The 14,585-nt window shown below is 57.5% G+C and overlaps 1 protein-coding gene across 1 annotated transcript in view; it reads right to left on the minus strand.

The window, feature by feature from the left end:
• Positions 1-2,611: 2,611 nt before the first annotated feature.
• Positions 2,612-14,585, minus strand: part of TNFRSF13B (TNF receptor superfamily member 13B) — a 50,418-nt gene continuing 38,444 nt past the window's right edge. Inside the window, exons 5-7 of the mRNA XM_058283331.1 lie at positions 13,258-13,509; positions 4,649-4,834; positions 2,612-4,139 (exon numbers count right to left, since the gene is read on the minus strand). Coding sequence (XP_058139314.1) covers positions 3,907-4,139; positions 4,649-4,834; positions 13,258-13,509 — 671 coding nt within the window. The 3' untranslated portion in view covers positions 2,612-3,906. The remainder of the gene's footprint in view (positions 4,140-4,648; positions 4,835-13,257; positions 13,510-14,585) is intronic.

Genomic DNA, 14,585 nt, shown 5'->3' on the forward strand with positions numbered 1-14,585 from the left:
TGGCTCAACTGATAGAGGGGCTGCCTACTACATGGGAGGTCCAGGGTTCAAACCCCGGGCCCCCTGACCCATGTGATGAGCTGGCCCACGCACAGTGCTGATGCATGCAAGGAGTGCCCTGCCATGCAGGGGTGTCCCCCACATAGGGGAGCCCCATGCACAAGGAGTGCACCCAGTAAGGAGGGCTACCCCGCACAAAAGAAGTGCAGTCTGCCCAGGAGTGGTGCCGGATAGACGGAGAGCTGACACAGCAAGATGATGCAACAAAAAGAAAAGAATCCAAGCGGACACAGAAGAACACACAGCGAAAGAACACAGAGCAGACAACTGGTGGCTGGGGGGGAAAGGGGAGAGGAATTTTTTAAAAAGATAGACTTTCCAAACAAAAATAGAATTCATTAAAAGAAATGTTGAAAGAAGTGTTCTGTATGATACCAAACAGAGACTTAGAATATACAAAGAAAAGATCTCTGGAAATGAATGAAAGTATAAAAGACATTGCTTTATTCTTTTTTTCTTTGTTCTTTTTCCGGTGCCAGGCCGGGGATTGAACCCACGATTCGTATGTGGTAGGCTGATGCTCGACTCCTGGGCTATACCAGCTCCTAAGACATTGCTTTTAAAGAAACTTTTAATCCCTAAAAGATAGTGACTTTCTAAAGCAAAATTAGTAATATATAGTGAGTTTATAGAACATATGGGAGTAAAACATATGCCAACAGTGTAAAAGGAGGAACTGGCACTGAGCGGTGGTAAGGCTCTGGCACTACAGGACATGGCCTCTGGCTATTGCAGGTGGTAAGGCTCTGGCACTACAGGACATGGCCTCTGGCTATTGCAGGTGGTAAGGCTCTGGCACTACAGGACATGGCCTCTGGCTATTGCAGGTGGTAAGGCTCTGGCACTACAGGACATGGCCTCTGGCTATTGCAGGGCTGGCTGTGCACAGCCACTAAAAAATATCCAGAGGCATAAGGAAAAAGAGCCGTCTTTTTGCAGGTGTGGTAAACTCTGGCCCAAAGGCTAAATCTGGCACGGGTCTTTGTAAACAAAGTTCTATTTGGAGCGGCCGTCCCCACGTGATCTCTCACCGTGTGGCCGCCTCTGCGCTGTGCCGGCGCAGTCGAGGCGCTCTTGAGTGGTGGCAACAGAGGCAGTGTGACCCGCAAGGCCTACAGCAGAAAAAGCTTGCTGGTCCCTGGGGCGGGCGGATGAGGGGGCAGCAGGGCCCCGGGAGGAGGCCGGTGCACTCGCGAGGGAGACGGCAGGGCTCAGACCCACAGGCTGTGACCAGTGGCTGGAGTCAGGATACATTTTGAAGGATAGGGAACCAACAGAACATTGATAAAACGGACAGTATTTACAGCAATTCATTTCAGATTTTCTTTTCAGCAGGGGACCCCTTTCTCTTTTTTTCCAAAAATAAAAGGATACAAAAAGCCAATTTAAAAAACTGATCCCCTCCCCGCCAAAAAAAAACCCCACAGAACACCCAATTTTTGTCCGATCTAAGCCAAAGAAGGGGTTCAGCGCCGGTGCTCTCGGCAGCTTCCACCTCGCCCACGTCTGCCCCGCCGCTCCCCGAGCCCCTGGTTCAGGTGGCAGAATGTGGAAACGGCGGTGTCCCGGGAAGCCTGGGCGTTCTGAGCTGTGTCTGCGGCCATCAGCGTGGGGCTGCTCTGCCAGCGCACAGGAGGTGTCCACACCGCCCCCCAAGGTTTTGGGGTTGACCCTTTTGTGAGAGAGGAAGCTGCTTGCAGCGCGGTGGCGAGAAGCCATGCAGCCATGCTGCCACTGTTTGCGTGTCCGGCTGACCGCATACCTGGTCAGACACGAGTCTTGGGCAGGTGCATTTTAGACGCCAGCTTCCCTGGAGAGGAAGTGCAATAGCGGGGCTGTCCTGGTTTGAGTCTTTTGGGACCCCAGAAAAGTACATCCTCAGGCTACCCATCCCCGTGGTGTCAGCCTGTTGCACGTTCAGATCCAGGTGGGCCTCTGGTTAGAGGTGGGCCCAGGGTGCAGCCTGGTCCTTCACTGGAGCTATGTGAGTGGGACACAGAGCAGGTGCTGCCTTCTACCCTGCCGCGTGGGAGGGCGCCAGGGCCACCTAGGGCCGCGGAAAGTCGGGGAAACCCAGAGGCTGAGCGGGGCCAGGGGCGGAGCAGCTGAGGCTGAGGCAGCGAGCCGGAGCACCCACGGCGGGCGGCGAGGCCAGCCACGAGCCGGGGCGCCCACGGCGGGCGGCGAGGCCAGCCGCGAGCCGGGGCACCCACAGCGGAGCAGGGAGACCGGGGCCTGGGGGAGGCGGCAGGACGGGCTGCCATCGCGCCTCGCCATGCCAGGGGCCAGGACGCCAGCAGCTGGCCTGTGTGAGCCAGCTTCTCGCTGGTGCCTGGATTTGGACAATTTCACAGCCTCGGAGCTGTAAGCGTTTACCCTAAACCCCCATAAAAACCAACCCATTACTGACACGTGCCCGCAGGCCTCAGCAAACTAAGACGGGCCTCAGAGAGGGAGCACTGGAGAGCGCCCCCGGTGTTCCAGCTACTCTTCCCAGCTCTGCTGGGGGGGCATATTGGTGTTTGTAGGAATGTCAGATAATTTTGGATGGCACAGGATGAATACTTGTAATTTATTGAGAATGAAAATTGAATTTTATCTTCATGTATAAATATTCCTAAGAACAGTTATGTATTTTAAGTTATGTATTTAAGGGTAGTTAGGCAATATGTATTTTAAGGTTAAAAATGCTACTAAAAGTTTAAATGCTAATAAAAATATAAACATAAAAGCCAACAGATATAAATTCATAGGTAGCCTCTAACATATGAATGCTTAGATAGTATTGCGTAGTGTATTAGTCAGAATCCATACGATTTTAGCGTGAGGCCAAAGGAGATACATATTTTAAAAAAGAGTGAATTTAAGGAAAGCTGTTCATGTTAAGGACAGTGCAGATGGCTGGTGAAGTTTGGCAAAAGGCCAGACGCCACGCAAACCTCCTTGGCTGTGGGCGGGGGACTAGCCACGCAGGAGCGGCTGCCCCCTTGCTCCCACCCCCTCTCGGGACGGGACTCTGGTTTTCACAGACCCTTCCTGAGCCGTGGGTGACGGAGCCGCACCGGAGCTTGCACCCACTTGCTCACGACCAAGTTCCCTGCGCCCGCCCGGTGAGTTCCTTGCGGCCGGGGCGGTGGAGCCAGCCCCCCAGGGCGCAGGAGAGGCCGACGGGAAGACACAGCCCAGCGTGCCAGGGGGCCTTTATTTCTGTAGGAGGGTGGGGGCAGGGGGTGGGGGTGGGGGGCTGCGTCCAGCCCGCCAAGAGGACCTTCCTGCAGGCAGCTATGTCCTCGTCCTCGGGGCGACGGGGCAGAGAGCCACAGCGGCAGGGATGGGATGGAGGTGGCCTCGCGCTCCCTGGGTGCCTCCCCCTCCTCTCCCTCTCTCTGTGCCCTCTGCTTCTGTCTGTTTCCCTCTATCCTCTCTCTACCCCCACCTCCTTTCCTCTCCACTCTCCTCTCTCCATCCATTCCCTCCCTTTATACATCTCTGTCCCCCTTCCTTCTCTCCATCTCCCACCTCTATTTCTCTCCCTTTCCCCTTCTTTGTCCATCACCTCTGTCTTCCCTTTCTTTCTCCCATCTCCCCTTCTCTCTTCATTTCTCCCTTACCTCTCTCCTCTCCCCCCTCTGCCCCCTTCCCCCGCCGCTCTGTCTCCTGTCTCTCCCCTTGCCCCTTCATTTTCTCCTTCTCTCTCCATCTCTCTCCCCTCCCCCATTTCTATACCCTTTCTCTCTCCCCCCTCCTCTCTCTCTCTCTCCCCCCTCCTCTCTCTCTTTCCCCCCACTCCCTCTCTCCCTCTCCTCTACCCCCACTCCCTCTCTCCCTCTCCTCTCTCTCCGGGTTTTAGGTCACCAGACCCCTCTCCTGCGAGGGGGCGCAGATGATCTGGAGGCCCCCATCGCCGGTGCCAGGGGTGGGCTGCTGCACAGATGCCGTGCCGACCAGGTGCCCCCACCTCTGGGCGGGGGCCTCCGCGCTCTCCTCGGTGGGCGCCCTCTGCTCCGGGAAGCAAAAGCTGCACGTTTCCACGGGCTCCGGCGTCCCCGGCCCGACACTGCCGGTTTCCATCCAGTGATCTGAGGGAGGGGTGGAGGGAGGTCGGCCTCGGGCCCTCCGCCAGCCCCCCCCCTGCACCCCAGTGGCCCAATCGCGCGGACGAGGAGCTCGGGAATTGCACGTGCCTTGCGCCTCCCCAGCCAGCTCAGGACCCACAAATCTCCCAGGCCCAGGCGCTCCGGGGACACCCGGCCCGAGGGACGTCCCGGGGTTGGAGGGGGCCTGGCCCATGGGAAGCAGGCACTTGACTGCGGAGCTATCCCCGCTCCCCACAGCTTTCAGTGTTCTATCCCTCCTGCCTGCACCCCCAACAAGCCACATCCGCCGAGGGCGACCCGCTCCTCTGGTTTTGGCCTCCCGGGAGGCCCCTCCACCCCAGGCAGACCAGGAGGCCGGCTGCCCCACGCCACCCTTTCTGGCCGGGATGGAACAAGCATTCAGGGGTCCCCCCCCACCTCCCGGAATATCCACAAAGGCTCCCGGCGGGGCCAGGGGCAGGGACCAAGGCAGCGCCGCCTCCCGCACTCACCCTTGGAGGAGTCGGCCTGGGCGCGGCAGGGCCCCGGTGGGGGCTGGCAGGAGCGCTGGTGCCCCCTCCTCTTGAGGAAGCAGGCCACGGCCACCAGGAAGCAGCAGGCGATGGTGCACAGGCAGAGCCCCAGCGTGGCGTAGACCAGCACCAGCTGGTCCCCACTGGGCCTCGGCCCCGGCAGGGCTGCGCGACAGGGGGGCCTGAGGTCAGGAGGGGCCGCTGGCTCCAGGCCCTCCTCTGGAGTGGGGCCAGCAGCCCCAGCCCCAGGGTCTGTCTGTCCATCCTTAGGCCCACACGGTGCACACGGCCACCCCCACCACACCAGCCCCTGGGACGCACACAGCGCCGCGTCCCAGCTCCTGGCCGCCTCGGGCCCATGCGGCCCACGGAAAAGCTGGGTTTCATCCCTGGCCCTGAGGCCTGGCTGATACGCTCTCTGGACTCTGGAGGAATTGGCCCCCATCCCCCAGATGGTGGCGGCTTTTTCCAAAACCTCAAAACTGGAAACGCTGTTGAGTTGGCTGTCAGGTTGTCCCCACTTGATATGGGAATGTAGGTTGTGGCAGAACCGGAGATGGGTGGGTGAACGGATGGATGGATGGGGGGATGGAAAGGTGGGTGGGTGGATGGATAGATGACGAGATGGATGGGTGGGTGGGTGGGTGGATGGATAGATGAAGAGATGGATGGGTGGGTGGGTGGGCGGATGGATGGATGGGCGGGTGGGTGGGTGGGTGGGTGGATGGATGAAGAGATGGATGGGTGGATGGGCGAATGGGTGGGTGGGTGGGTGGATGGATGAATGGGCGGATGGGTGGATGGATGGATGGATGGATGGGCGGATGGGTGGGTGGGTGGGTGGATGGATGAAGAGATGGATGGGCGGATGGGCGGGTGGGTGGATGGATGGATGGGCGGATGGGTGGATGGATGGATGGATGGATGGGCGGATGGGCGGATGGGTAGGTGGATGGATGGATAGATGGAAGGATGCTGGATGGCTCTACCTTCCCTGAAATAGAAATTTCCTCCAAGGAGATGCCTTCCAGAGTGATCACACACTTTACTGTCCAAATCTGGACACTTTTGAGGGTTAAATGGGGCACAATTACTAACTTGTCTGGAGCCCCAGGTATGAACGAGGACCGTCCTGGGGAGAGGGGCACATGGTCCCTCTACTCAGGGACTTGAACCTCCCGGTTTTGGTACCTGAGGAAGACTTGGCCCAGGGCCAATAATCTCCTCTCGTAATTTCTCCTCACCCCAAGTTTTTCCTGGGCCCTGAAATCGGCATCCCCAAGGTTCACATTAGAAGGATAGCTAAGCCAGGTTTCATTTATGTACATATCATGAACTGATGACGGGGGCCATTTATCAAGCCCGTACTATGTGCCAGACGCTGTTGATACATTATCTCCCTTTACCCTCCTGGTCCTATGAAAGAGGACTGAGTACCGCCACTAAAAAATGAGAATATAACTTGTAGACCACCAAGTTCATCGTTTAAAGTGTACAGTTCATTGGTTTTTAGTCTATTCTCACAGTTGCTCAATTATCACCTCTAATTCCACAATACTTTCATCACCCCAAAACGAAACCCTTTACCCATTAAGCAGTCCCTCCCCATCCTCTCTCCCCACAGCCCTGGCAGCCAAGCATCTGTCTTTATGGATTTACCTGTTCTAGACATTTCCTATAAATGGAACCATACGATATGTGGTCTTTGAGCCTGACTTCTTTCAATCAGCATAATGTTTTCAAGGTCCCCTCATGTTGTCGCATGCATCAGAACACCATGCCTTTTTACAGCTGACTGATATTCCATTCTACGGACAGACCACATTTGTGTATCCATTCATCTGGTGAAGGAAATTTGGGTTGTTTCCACTTTGGCTTGTTATGTCAAATGCTGCTGGAGAACATTCCTGGGCAGGGTTTTGCCTGAACGTATGTTTCCCGGCAGCCTCTGCTTTTGCTTTCTTGGGAGCCCTGAGACAGTGTCAGAAGGCCATGTGGAGAAGGGAAAAGAGCAAGAAGGGGCACTTCACTTGCCACCATGTGTGTAAAGACATGTAATGACATGTAAATATGCTTGACGGATTTGTAGGATAAACAAGAAATGGCTAAGACACTGGGAGGCTGGGGAGATGGAGACGTTCCCCTGTTAGGGTACCTATGTCTTGTACCCTCTTATTTTCTGAATGATGTCTGTGTACCACCTGTTCAAAACAGGGAAAAAAATAAAAATTGCTCTGGTAGTCCACCCTTTTAAATTCCACTTTAAAGTCTGAGCAGGAGGGAGCAGGTGTAGCTCAGTGGTTGTGCACCTGCTTCCCACGTGTGAGGTCCTGGGTTCCATCCCCCATACCTCCTAAAAAAAACAAACAACAAGGCTGACTAGGAAGGACAGGAAAGCCACAAAGCAATTCCAGGACCCTGCGCGGCCACCAAGAGAAGAGCCGTCCCGGGGTTTCTTTCTCTGACACTCTGAGTGGGTCTGGCAGGACTGAGCACCACGGCGCTCCCGGGGGAGGGGGGGTCACGGCGCCATCTGCGCCGCTCCACGGGAACGTCGCCTCTCCTGCTCCTTTTCCTCAGTGCACGGCCTGGGGAGCGTCCTGCCTGCCCCCTGCGGCCTCTAGCGGAGGCCTCGCCCCGTCGTCCGCTGTCGCCGACCTCGGGTAGCCAAGGGGCAGGGTCACGAGGGGGCGTCAGGAGCACCCGCCGGAAGCCGCGCGCGGAAAGGGCTGCAGTTCCGGGCGCCGGCACCAGGGGGCGCCGCGGGCCGGCTCTTCCTGCGTCTGCGTTTTAACTTTCCAGAACCTTCCCTCACCCCCAAGCAGAAGGCCCTGGCCGCGCTCGGGCGTGAGCAGCGCGGCGGCCTGCGGGTCAGGCGAGGGCGGAGGGGCCGCGGGCGTGGGGGCCCGGGGGCGGGCGGGCTAGTCCTCGGCCCGGTCCGCTCAGGCCTTTCGGCCTCCGCTTCCTCTGAAAACGGGCCGTGACGGCCGCATCTCGGGGAGAGGGCCCGGGTCCGGGGTGGGCAGCAGGCCTCTGCGCTCAGCGGGGGGGGCGCGGCCCGGGGGAGGCCGAGTGCGCGGCGCGGGGCCCGGCCACGGCCTCCTCGCCGTCCGTCCCGCGCGCCCGCTCGCGCGTCTGCGCTTCACCAGCCCCGCGGGCGCGCGCCACCGCGCCCCAGACGCCTGCGCGCTCGGCGGACCGCGGGGAAGCCTTTCCTGCGAGCCCCCGCCCGGCGCTGCGGGCACCCCGGGCGCTGACTCTGGTCCGCTTCCCGCCGCGGAATCCCCCAGGCCCTGGTGCATGTGTGCGTGGCTGCCTGGGGATGCAAGCACGTGCACGTTCGTGTATACGCCGTGTTCACGTGTGTGCGTGCAAGTGCACGTCCCTGTCGCTGTGTTCACGTGTGCGCAGGCGCACGTTCGTGTATGCGTCGTGTTCACGTGTGTGCGTGGCCGCTTGTGGATGTGCGCGCGCCACGTTCGTGTATACGCCGTGATCACGTGCGCACACGCAGGTGCACGTTCGTGTATACGCCGTGATCACGTGCGCACACGCAGGTGCACGTTCGTGTATACGCCGTGATCACGTGCGCACACGCAGGTGCACGTTCGTGTATACGCCGTGATCACGTGTGCACGCGCAGGTGCACGTTCGTGTATACGCCGTGATCACGTGCGCACACGCAGGTGCACGTTCGTGTATACGCTGTGATCACGTGCACACACGCAGGTGCACGTTCGTGTATACGCCGTGTGCAGGTGCGCGGGCGCAGGCGCACGTTCGTGTATACACCGTGTTCACGTGTGTGCATGCGCACACGTGTGTAAGCCCCTCAGCAGCCAGCATTCTGGAGACGACGTGGGGACAGCGGGAGGGGGTGGGGGCTGCCGCCTCCTTGGTGGGTGGACTTTCCCGGCACCTGTCTCCAGAAGGCCACCGCCCGCCTTGGGTCCCGGAGCCCAGCTTCCTTCTGTGCGTGCTCTCCTGGGGGGCGCCCCCATCCCAACAGTGGGGTGCCGGCTTCCTGCACAGGCTGCCAGCCCCGGCCTCCGGCCCCTCCCCCTAGCCACTGCCCCGCGGTATCCAAGGGCCCAGGTAGCCCCAGACCCCAGCTGTCCCGGGGCTCCGCGGCTCCGGGCCCTGGACGCCTGGCTGCCCGCCGCCCTCGCCGGTTAAACCGCCCGCCTTCGGCTCGCCAGCTTCCAGGGTTTGCAGACGCATCCTTGGCCGAGCCCCTCTCTCCCGCTTTTCTGTCCTCGAGGGTTTTGCCATCATTTTGGAGGCGTCTCAGGAGGGAACTCAGTCAAATTCGCGTCATCAGTCTGCCGTATGTAAGGGGAAGCCCCCGCCTCTTCCAGCGACGTTGTCGTGTCCACTCACAAGGCCATAACCCTGGCTCTGGGCATCAGACGCCCGGCTCCACGTCCCAAGGGCTGATCCAGACGTCCCCTCTGTGGTGGCTTGGCGCTATGCACCCCAGAAAATCACGTTCTTAAACTCGGCCCATTCCCGTGGTGCGAGGCCACAGTACGGGGACCTCCTGTGAGGCTCCTTTGCTTAGGCTGTGGCCCAGCCCAGTGAGGAAGGGCCTGAGTCCCTTATAGGCAGAATGGAATCCAGGTGGACGGAAAGCAATGGAAGCAAGAAGCTGAAATCTAATGCAACCTGGAATACAGGGGAGAGGCCGCCCCGCGCACTGCCAGGTGGCAGAGGAGCCGGGACCGAGGGTCGCTGGCAGCCCGCCCAGAACGCCACGCTTCGGGAAGAGGCAGCGCCCTGCTGGCCCACTGACTTGGACTTTCCTTCAGCCTCAAAACTGGGAGCCAGTCAATTCCCGTTGTTTAACCCGGCCCATTGCTTGAGCAGCCAGAGAAACTGAAACACCACCCCCGACCACACACTCCTTTCCTTCCCTCCTCTCCAGCTTTCCCTCCCCGTGGCCTCCCCCCACGCCACTGACCCCACCCCTTTACTCTCTGCAGATGGATTCCACCTCCTGCTTCGCTGAGAAAACAGCAGGCGCAGCCCCCTGCCCAGGCGCAGCCCCCACCACGGCCACAGCCGCGCGACGCCACGTCCTGGTGAACGCGCATCCCAGCCAGAGTCACCCTGGGGCCCCAACCTCTTCCTGGAGCCCCTTATAAATGGAGGAGTAAAAAGCCGCAGACACGGAGAAGAGACGCAGAGACAGAGAGGAAGCCGGGAGCTAAAATTAACCCAACACAGAAACTGAGAGGAGCCGCTCTGGCCAGACGCTGCCAGCAGGGAGGCCGGAGGAGAGGAGAGAGGGGAGAGGGGAGAGGGGCGCGGGCGGTGCCCCGAGCCCCGATGGCCGCAGCCTGGGAGGAAAGGTGTGCCTGGATTTGGACACGTCCAGGGCCTCAGCACTGCAGGCTTTTAAATGAACCAATCCCCCTGGAAAAGCCAGCCCAGTCCTGGTACCTGGCTCCCAGGGGCGCTGAGCAGACTTCAACAGCACCCAGCACAGGGCGTGGAACCCCGAGCGCAGGCGGGCCCCAGGCGCAGCAGCCCAGGGGTCTTAACCCCGGGGTGTCTGTGGATAGAATTGAGGGGGTGGTCCGCGGACTTGGTCAGGAGAAGACAATCTTCACTGTCACTCAGGGCTACTGAGACCCAGCCCTCCCCTCCATTACACACGGCGGCCCGAGCCCCGCTGCGTGGCCTGGGCCTGTGTCGCCGAAGGAGTCACAGGAATTTTCACAGCCTGCTGCGGTGGTTCCTGACAGCTCAGGACCGCGTCCGAGCTCGTCGTGCTTTGGAATGACTTGTCTCCCGGTCACGCCTGGCCCTGCTCCTCCAGGGCGTCAGGGCAGATGCCTGCAGATGAGCCTCCTTGCGTCACGGCTGGCTCCGTATTTTGATGACCATATTGCAACGTCACTGGCTTCTTTGCATCCCGACGTGTTTCATCAGATGCATTTTAGAATTATGCCAAGAAGGGGCTGGGGTATCCCCACCTCCCAGAGGACTGGGGGCCCTGCAGGGCTGAGCCTCCCCCAGGAGCCAGGCAGTCAGGCCACCTTCCGCCCCGCCCGGTGCCGCCCCTCATTCCTGTCGCCCCTGGCCAGGTCCAGTCCCTGTCCAAGAGCCCTGTAGCCAGGGCCGCACCCGCCCAACAGCGTGCTCGTCACAGCCCCGTGTGACCTTCCTGCCCTGAAAAGACGAGCGTCTCCACCGCCGGGTGACGGGTCCCCACCCCCGGCCCGCGCTGCCCCCTGCCTGCTTGCCGGCCTTGGCTCAGCCCTGCGCCCTGGCTGCCCACCCTCCCTTCTGTGCCCTGCACGTGCCTCCCCAGGCGGGTGGCCCAAGCACCGGCTGCCCCCAGCCCACGTGGTCTCCCCCGGGTGGAGCGCGTGGCCTTGGTCTCTGACTGCTTAGTTAGTGTTTGCCTGCTGGCGGCTTTGACACGCCCCCCCCCCCCCCCCCGCTTCCCCTCGCACCCCACCTTTGTGCAGGCTGATAAGAAGACCCGGTGCCCTTTTCTCGGGTGCTGGGGAGATTCAAACTGCACAAGCCCTTGCCTGGAAGCGTTCCCCCAACCCCACCGCCGGCCCCCCAAGCCAGCAGTCCCTTTCCCTCTTGCTCTGCCATTTCAGACCAGGCCGGGAGCCTGCCCCACACCGCACCCCCAAAGCCGCAGACGTAAGCGACACCTTTTTATGCTTTCTTGGGGCAAGCAAGTGTCATCTGTCTCCACACCCCAAACCAAATTCTGAGAGTGTGTGGTAGGGGGCATCCTGCTTCTGAAGAGCGGTCCCAATTCTTCCCTCCAGACGAGGAGCCCCGGAGCAGGGGATCTGCCTTGGGGCCCAGCCTCCAGCGCCGCGCCCCTCACAGCCCCTCCACCCACACGCTCTGCTCCCTCTGGCAGGAGCATCCTTCCTCTACCTCTCCTCTTCAACACGCTTTCTTTTTAAACGAGCATTTACTGTGTGCCAAGTACTGGCTAACCCCCGGTTTGCCTTCTCTCACCATCACATAGCCCCAAAAAGGCTGCTCTGGTCCCAAAAACCCAAGCACCAAGAAGCAACGTGCTTTGCTCAAAGCCACGCAGCTGGGGGGCAGGGAACAGCCAGGGGACCTGGCCCCACAGCTTACCCCATCACCACCTCCGCAAGGAAGCCTTCTCTGCCCTCACCTGGGTTCAGAGGCTGCCGTGCTCTGAGATTAACTGGCCACTTGCATGAGTCTTGGCCACTGTCTGTCTCCCCACTGGATGGGGCATTCCGTGGGGTCAAGGCAGGACCCCCTTGCTCACACTGCCTGCCCAGCACCCAGGAAGCGGCCTTCCCGTCTCACCCTGTCATCAAGCCCAGGCCGCCTCCGTGAGGACAAGGGACCACGGCCCAGCTAATGAAACACCTGGCCGTGGGAGCAGCCAGGAGCCATCCAGCTGAGCCGTGTGCTGCTGGCCAAAAGACTTGTGAGCAAATAAATGACTGTCGCTGGAAGTCATTAAGTTGAATATAGCAATAGCTCACTGATGCCAAGGTCAGTTTCCCCTCGACTCTGAGCTGACCTGGCAAAACACTTTGGCCAATAAGGTGGAAGGAAGAGGACGGCTCCTAGCGTGGTATGTGTATGCTTGTATTAATGCTTCTGCCATCACCGTGAGAAAGTCATACCTTGCCTGCTGACTACTCTCCAGGAGAAGGACAAGAAAGACATGGAGCAGAGCCAGCCCCTGCTGACCCCAGGCAGCCTCCAGACTCATGAGAAATAATAAGCCACTGGTTAGGGGTGTTTTGTTATGCAGCAATAGCTGGCTGGTACAAGAAAGGACAAATTTAAGAGACTTCAGCCCAACCAAGTGGAACTTGAGGCTGGGCAACCTCCATTATCAAGGCACACAAGTTCTCTTCTTTTCGTCTTGGTAATGGGGACGAACCTCAGGAAAATTAGGTGATCATGAAGAAAGGTGCAGGCTAAGGAATAAACTAATGAGCCCTGCTGGGAACTAGCGTCTGTTATCTCCCACTGACAAGCCAAGGGTAAGGAAAATATCCATCTCAGATGGGTCTGGATCCACAGGGCAAATCCCCTTCCATCTGTATCGACACCACAGGGCAGGGAGGTGAACCAATATGGGGGTATGAAATCAGATCATGTCTACTTCCGCCACTTTGGAGATGCACAGCACGTGTCCCAGTTGGCTGATGCCCCCTACAGATACTTTCCACACATTCATTACCACATTACCTGCTCATTCTTAGAAAGCCTCTGTTGCTTCTAGACTGAAAACTGAGGTCTTGGCCTTAGCAGGTCTCCTGACCTGTCTGCTCACAGGTGAGTTCAGCTGTTCACTTGCTGCCTTAAGTTTCAAGAACTCACTCTGCCTTGGTGAGCTCCATGATAAGCCTCTAACCTGTCAGGGCTCCTGAACATTCTTTCTTCTCCGGCTTCCTTCATGCCCACAGGCTTCTGAAATTTTGTCTAAATTGTTTACTTTCCTGTGATGAGACTCCTGGCTTCTGGCCATTTGCCTGGACTCTAGACTTCTGGCTCTGTAGCCCCTTCCTCCTGTTGTCATCCTCCAACGCCACGCGGGTCTGTCTAGGGCGGCTTACCTGGACCTGCCTCTGAGCCTCTGTGCACCGATGCCTGGTAGCTTCCTGAGTTGTCTTGCTTGCTTTCAGCCTCCCCATCCTGCTGCCTCCTGAGCTCTGGTGGGAAGTTCACTCTGTTCCGCCCCAAGAACTTGTTCTCGCAGACATACGCACATTGCCTGGGGTGCTGTCCACAGATGGAGATGCAGCTGATGCAGTCATTCAGGAGCTGGTCGTAGTACCTGCCTTGCTCCTTGCGGCAACTGAGTGACTCTGGGAGACAGAAATGAGTACATGCAAGTGGGCAGTGGAACCCTGCAGGAGTTTTGGGTCTGGTCTCAAAGGGCATCAAAGTTAAAAGAAACCAAAACACACACAGTTCCATTACCAAAAGCAAGAGACATTCAAGTCCTGTTCTGATATACAAATCAAAGGCTATGCATTGTCCTGTAAGTACAGTTTTAGCTGCATCCCACCCTGATACGTAGTTCAAAATGGTTTCAACTTTTCATTATTATTTCTTTTTGATCTGTAGATTAAAGTGCAATTTTAGTATCCAAACCTATAAAGATTTTCTAGTTATCTTTTAAAATTGATGTTTAGGTAAATTACATTGTCACTCAAATTCCTTACTTGCATTTTTAACCCCATCAAGGAGAAACATTTTGTGTTAATAGAATAAAGGGAAGGGGAGAAACCAGAATCTTCTTTGGCAAGTTGGGGGAAGAAGCTGGAAGAAAGGTAGGAGAGCTCACACTAATAGAATGTCTTCTCTCTTATTAGCAAATGGGAGTCACAGGTGCTTAAACAGGTATCAGTGGCAAGGAGCAGAAACCAAGCAATGAGTGACCATTCTACTTCACTAAAGAGGAGTGGAGTCAGACAGCCCTTGGTTCAAATCTTGACTTTCCCACTTTCACACTGTGTGATCTTGGATAAGTCCCTCACCCTTTCTGAGCTCCACTCAACAAGTAGTAATACTTATGAAGTACTTACTATGTGCCAGGTTCTGCTCTAGGCTCAAGTCAGAGGTGGTTTCTCCCTTCAGGGAGCTCCCGGTCTACTGATTGATAAGGACATAAAACAAAATACATGCAAACGAGCATAATTACAAATGCCGTAGGTTCTGCCAAGGAAAAGAATGAAGTTATAAAGGAACCATTTTAAAGGCCCCCATATGACAGAGACTCATCATTGAGTATTTACAGATGAAATGACATGAGGGCTTGGGTTTTCTTTAAAATAATTTTTTTAAAAAGTGATTGGAGGATAGAAAGGCAGAATTTTTATGATTTTTTTTCATCTTTTTTTCTGTTTTTTTGTTTGCTTTTTTTAAAATGATTTTTTAA

This window comes from Dasypus novemcinctus, chromosome 21 (assembly GCF_030445035.2).
Source record: "Dasypus novemcinctus isolate mDasNov1 chromosome 21, mDasNov1.1.hap2, whole genome shotgun sequence".
In the NCBI taxonomy this organism is placed as follows: Eukaryota; Metazoa; Chordata; class Mammalia; order Cingulata; family Dasypodidae; genus Dasypus; species Dasypus novemcinctus.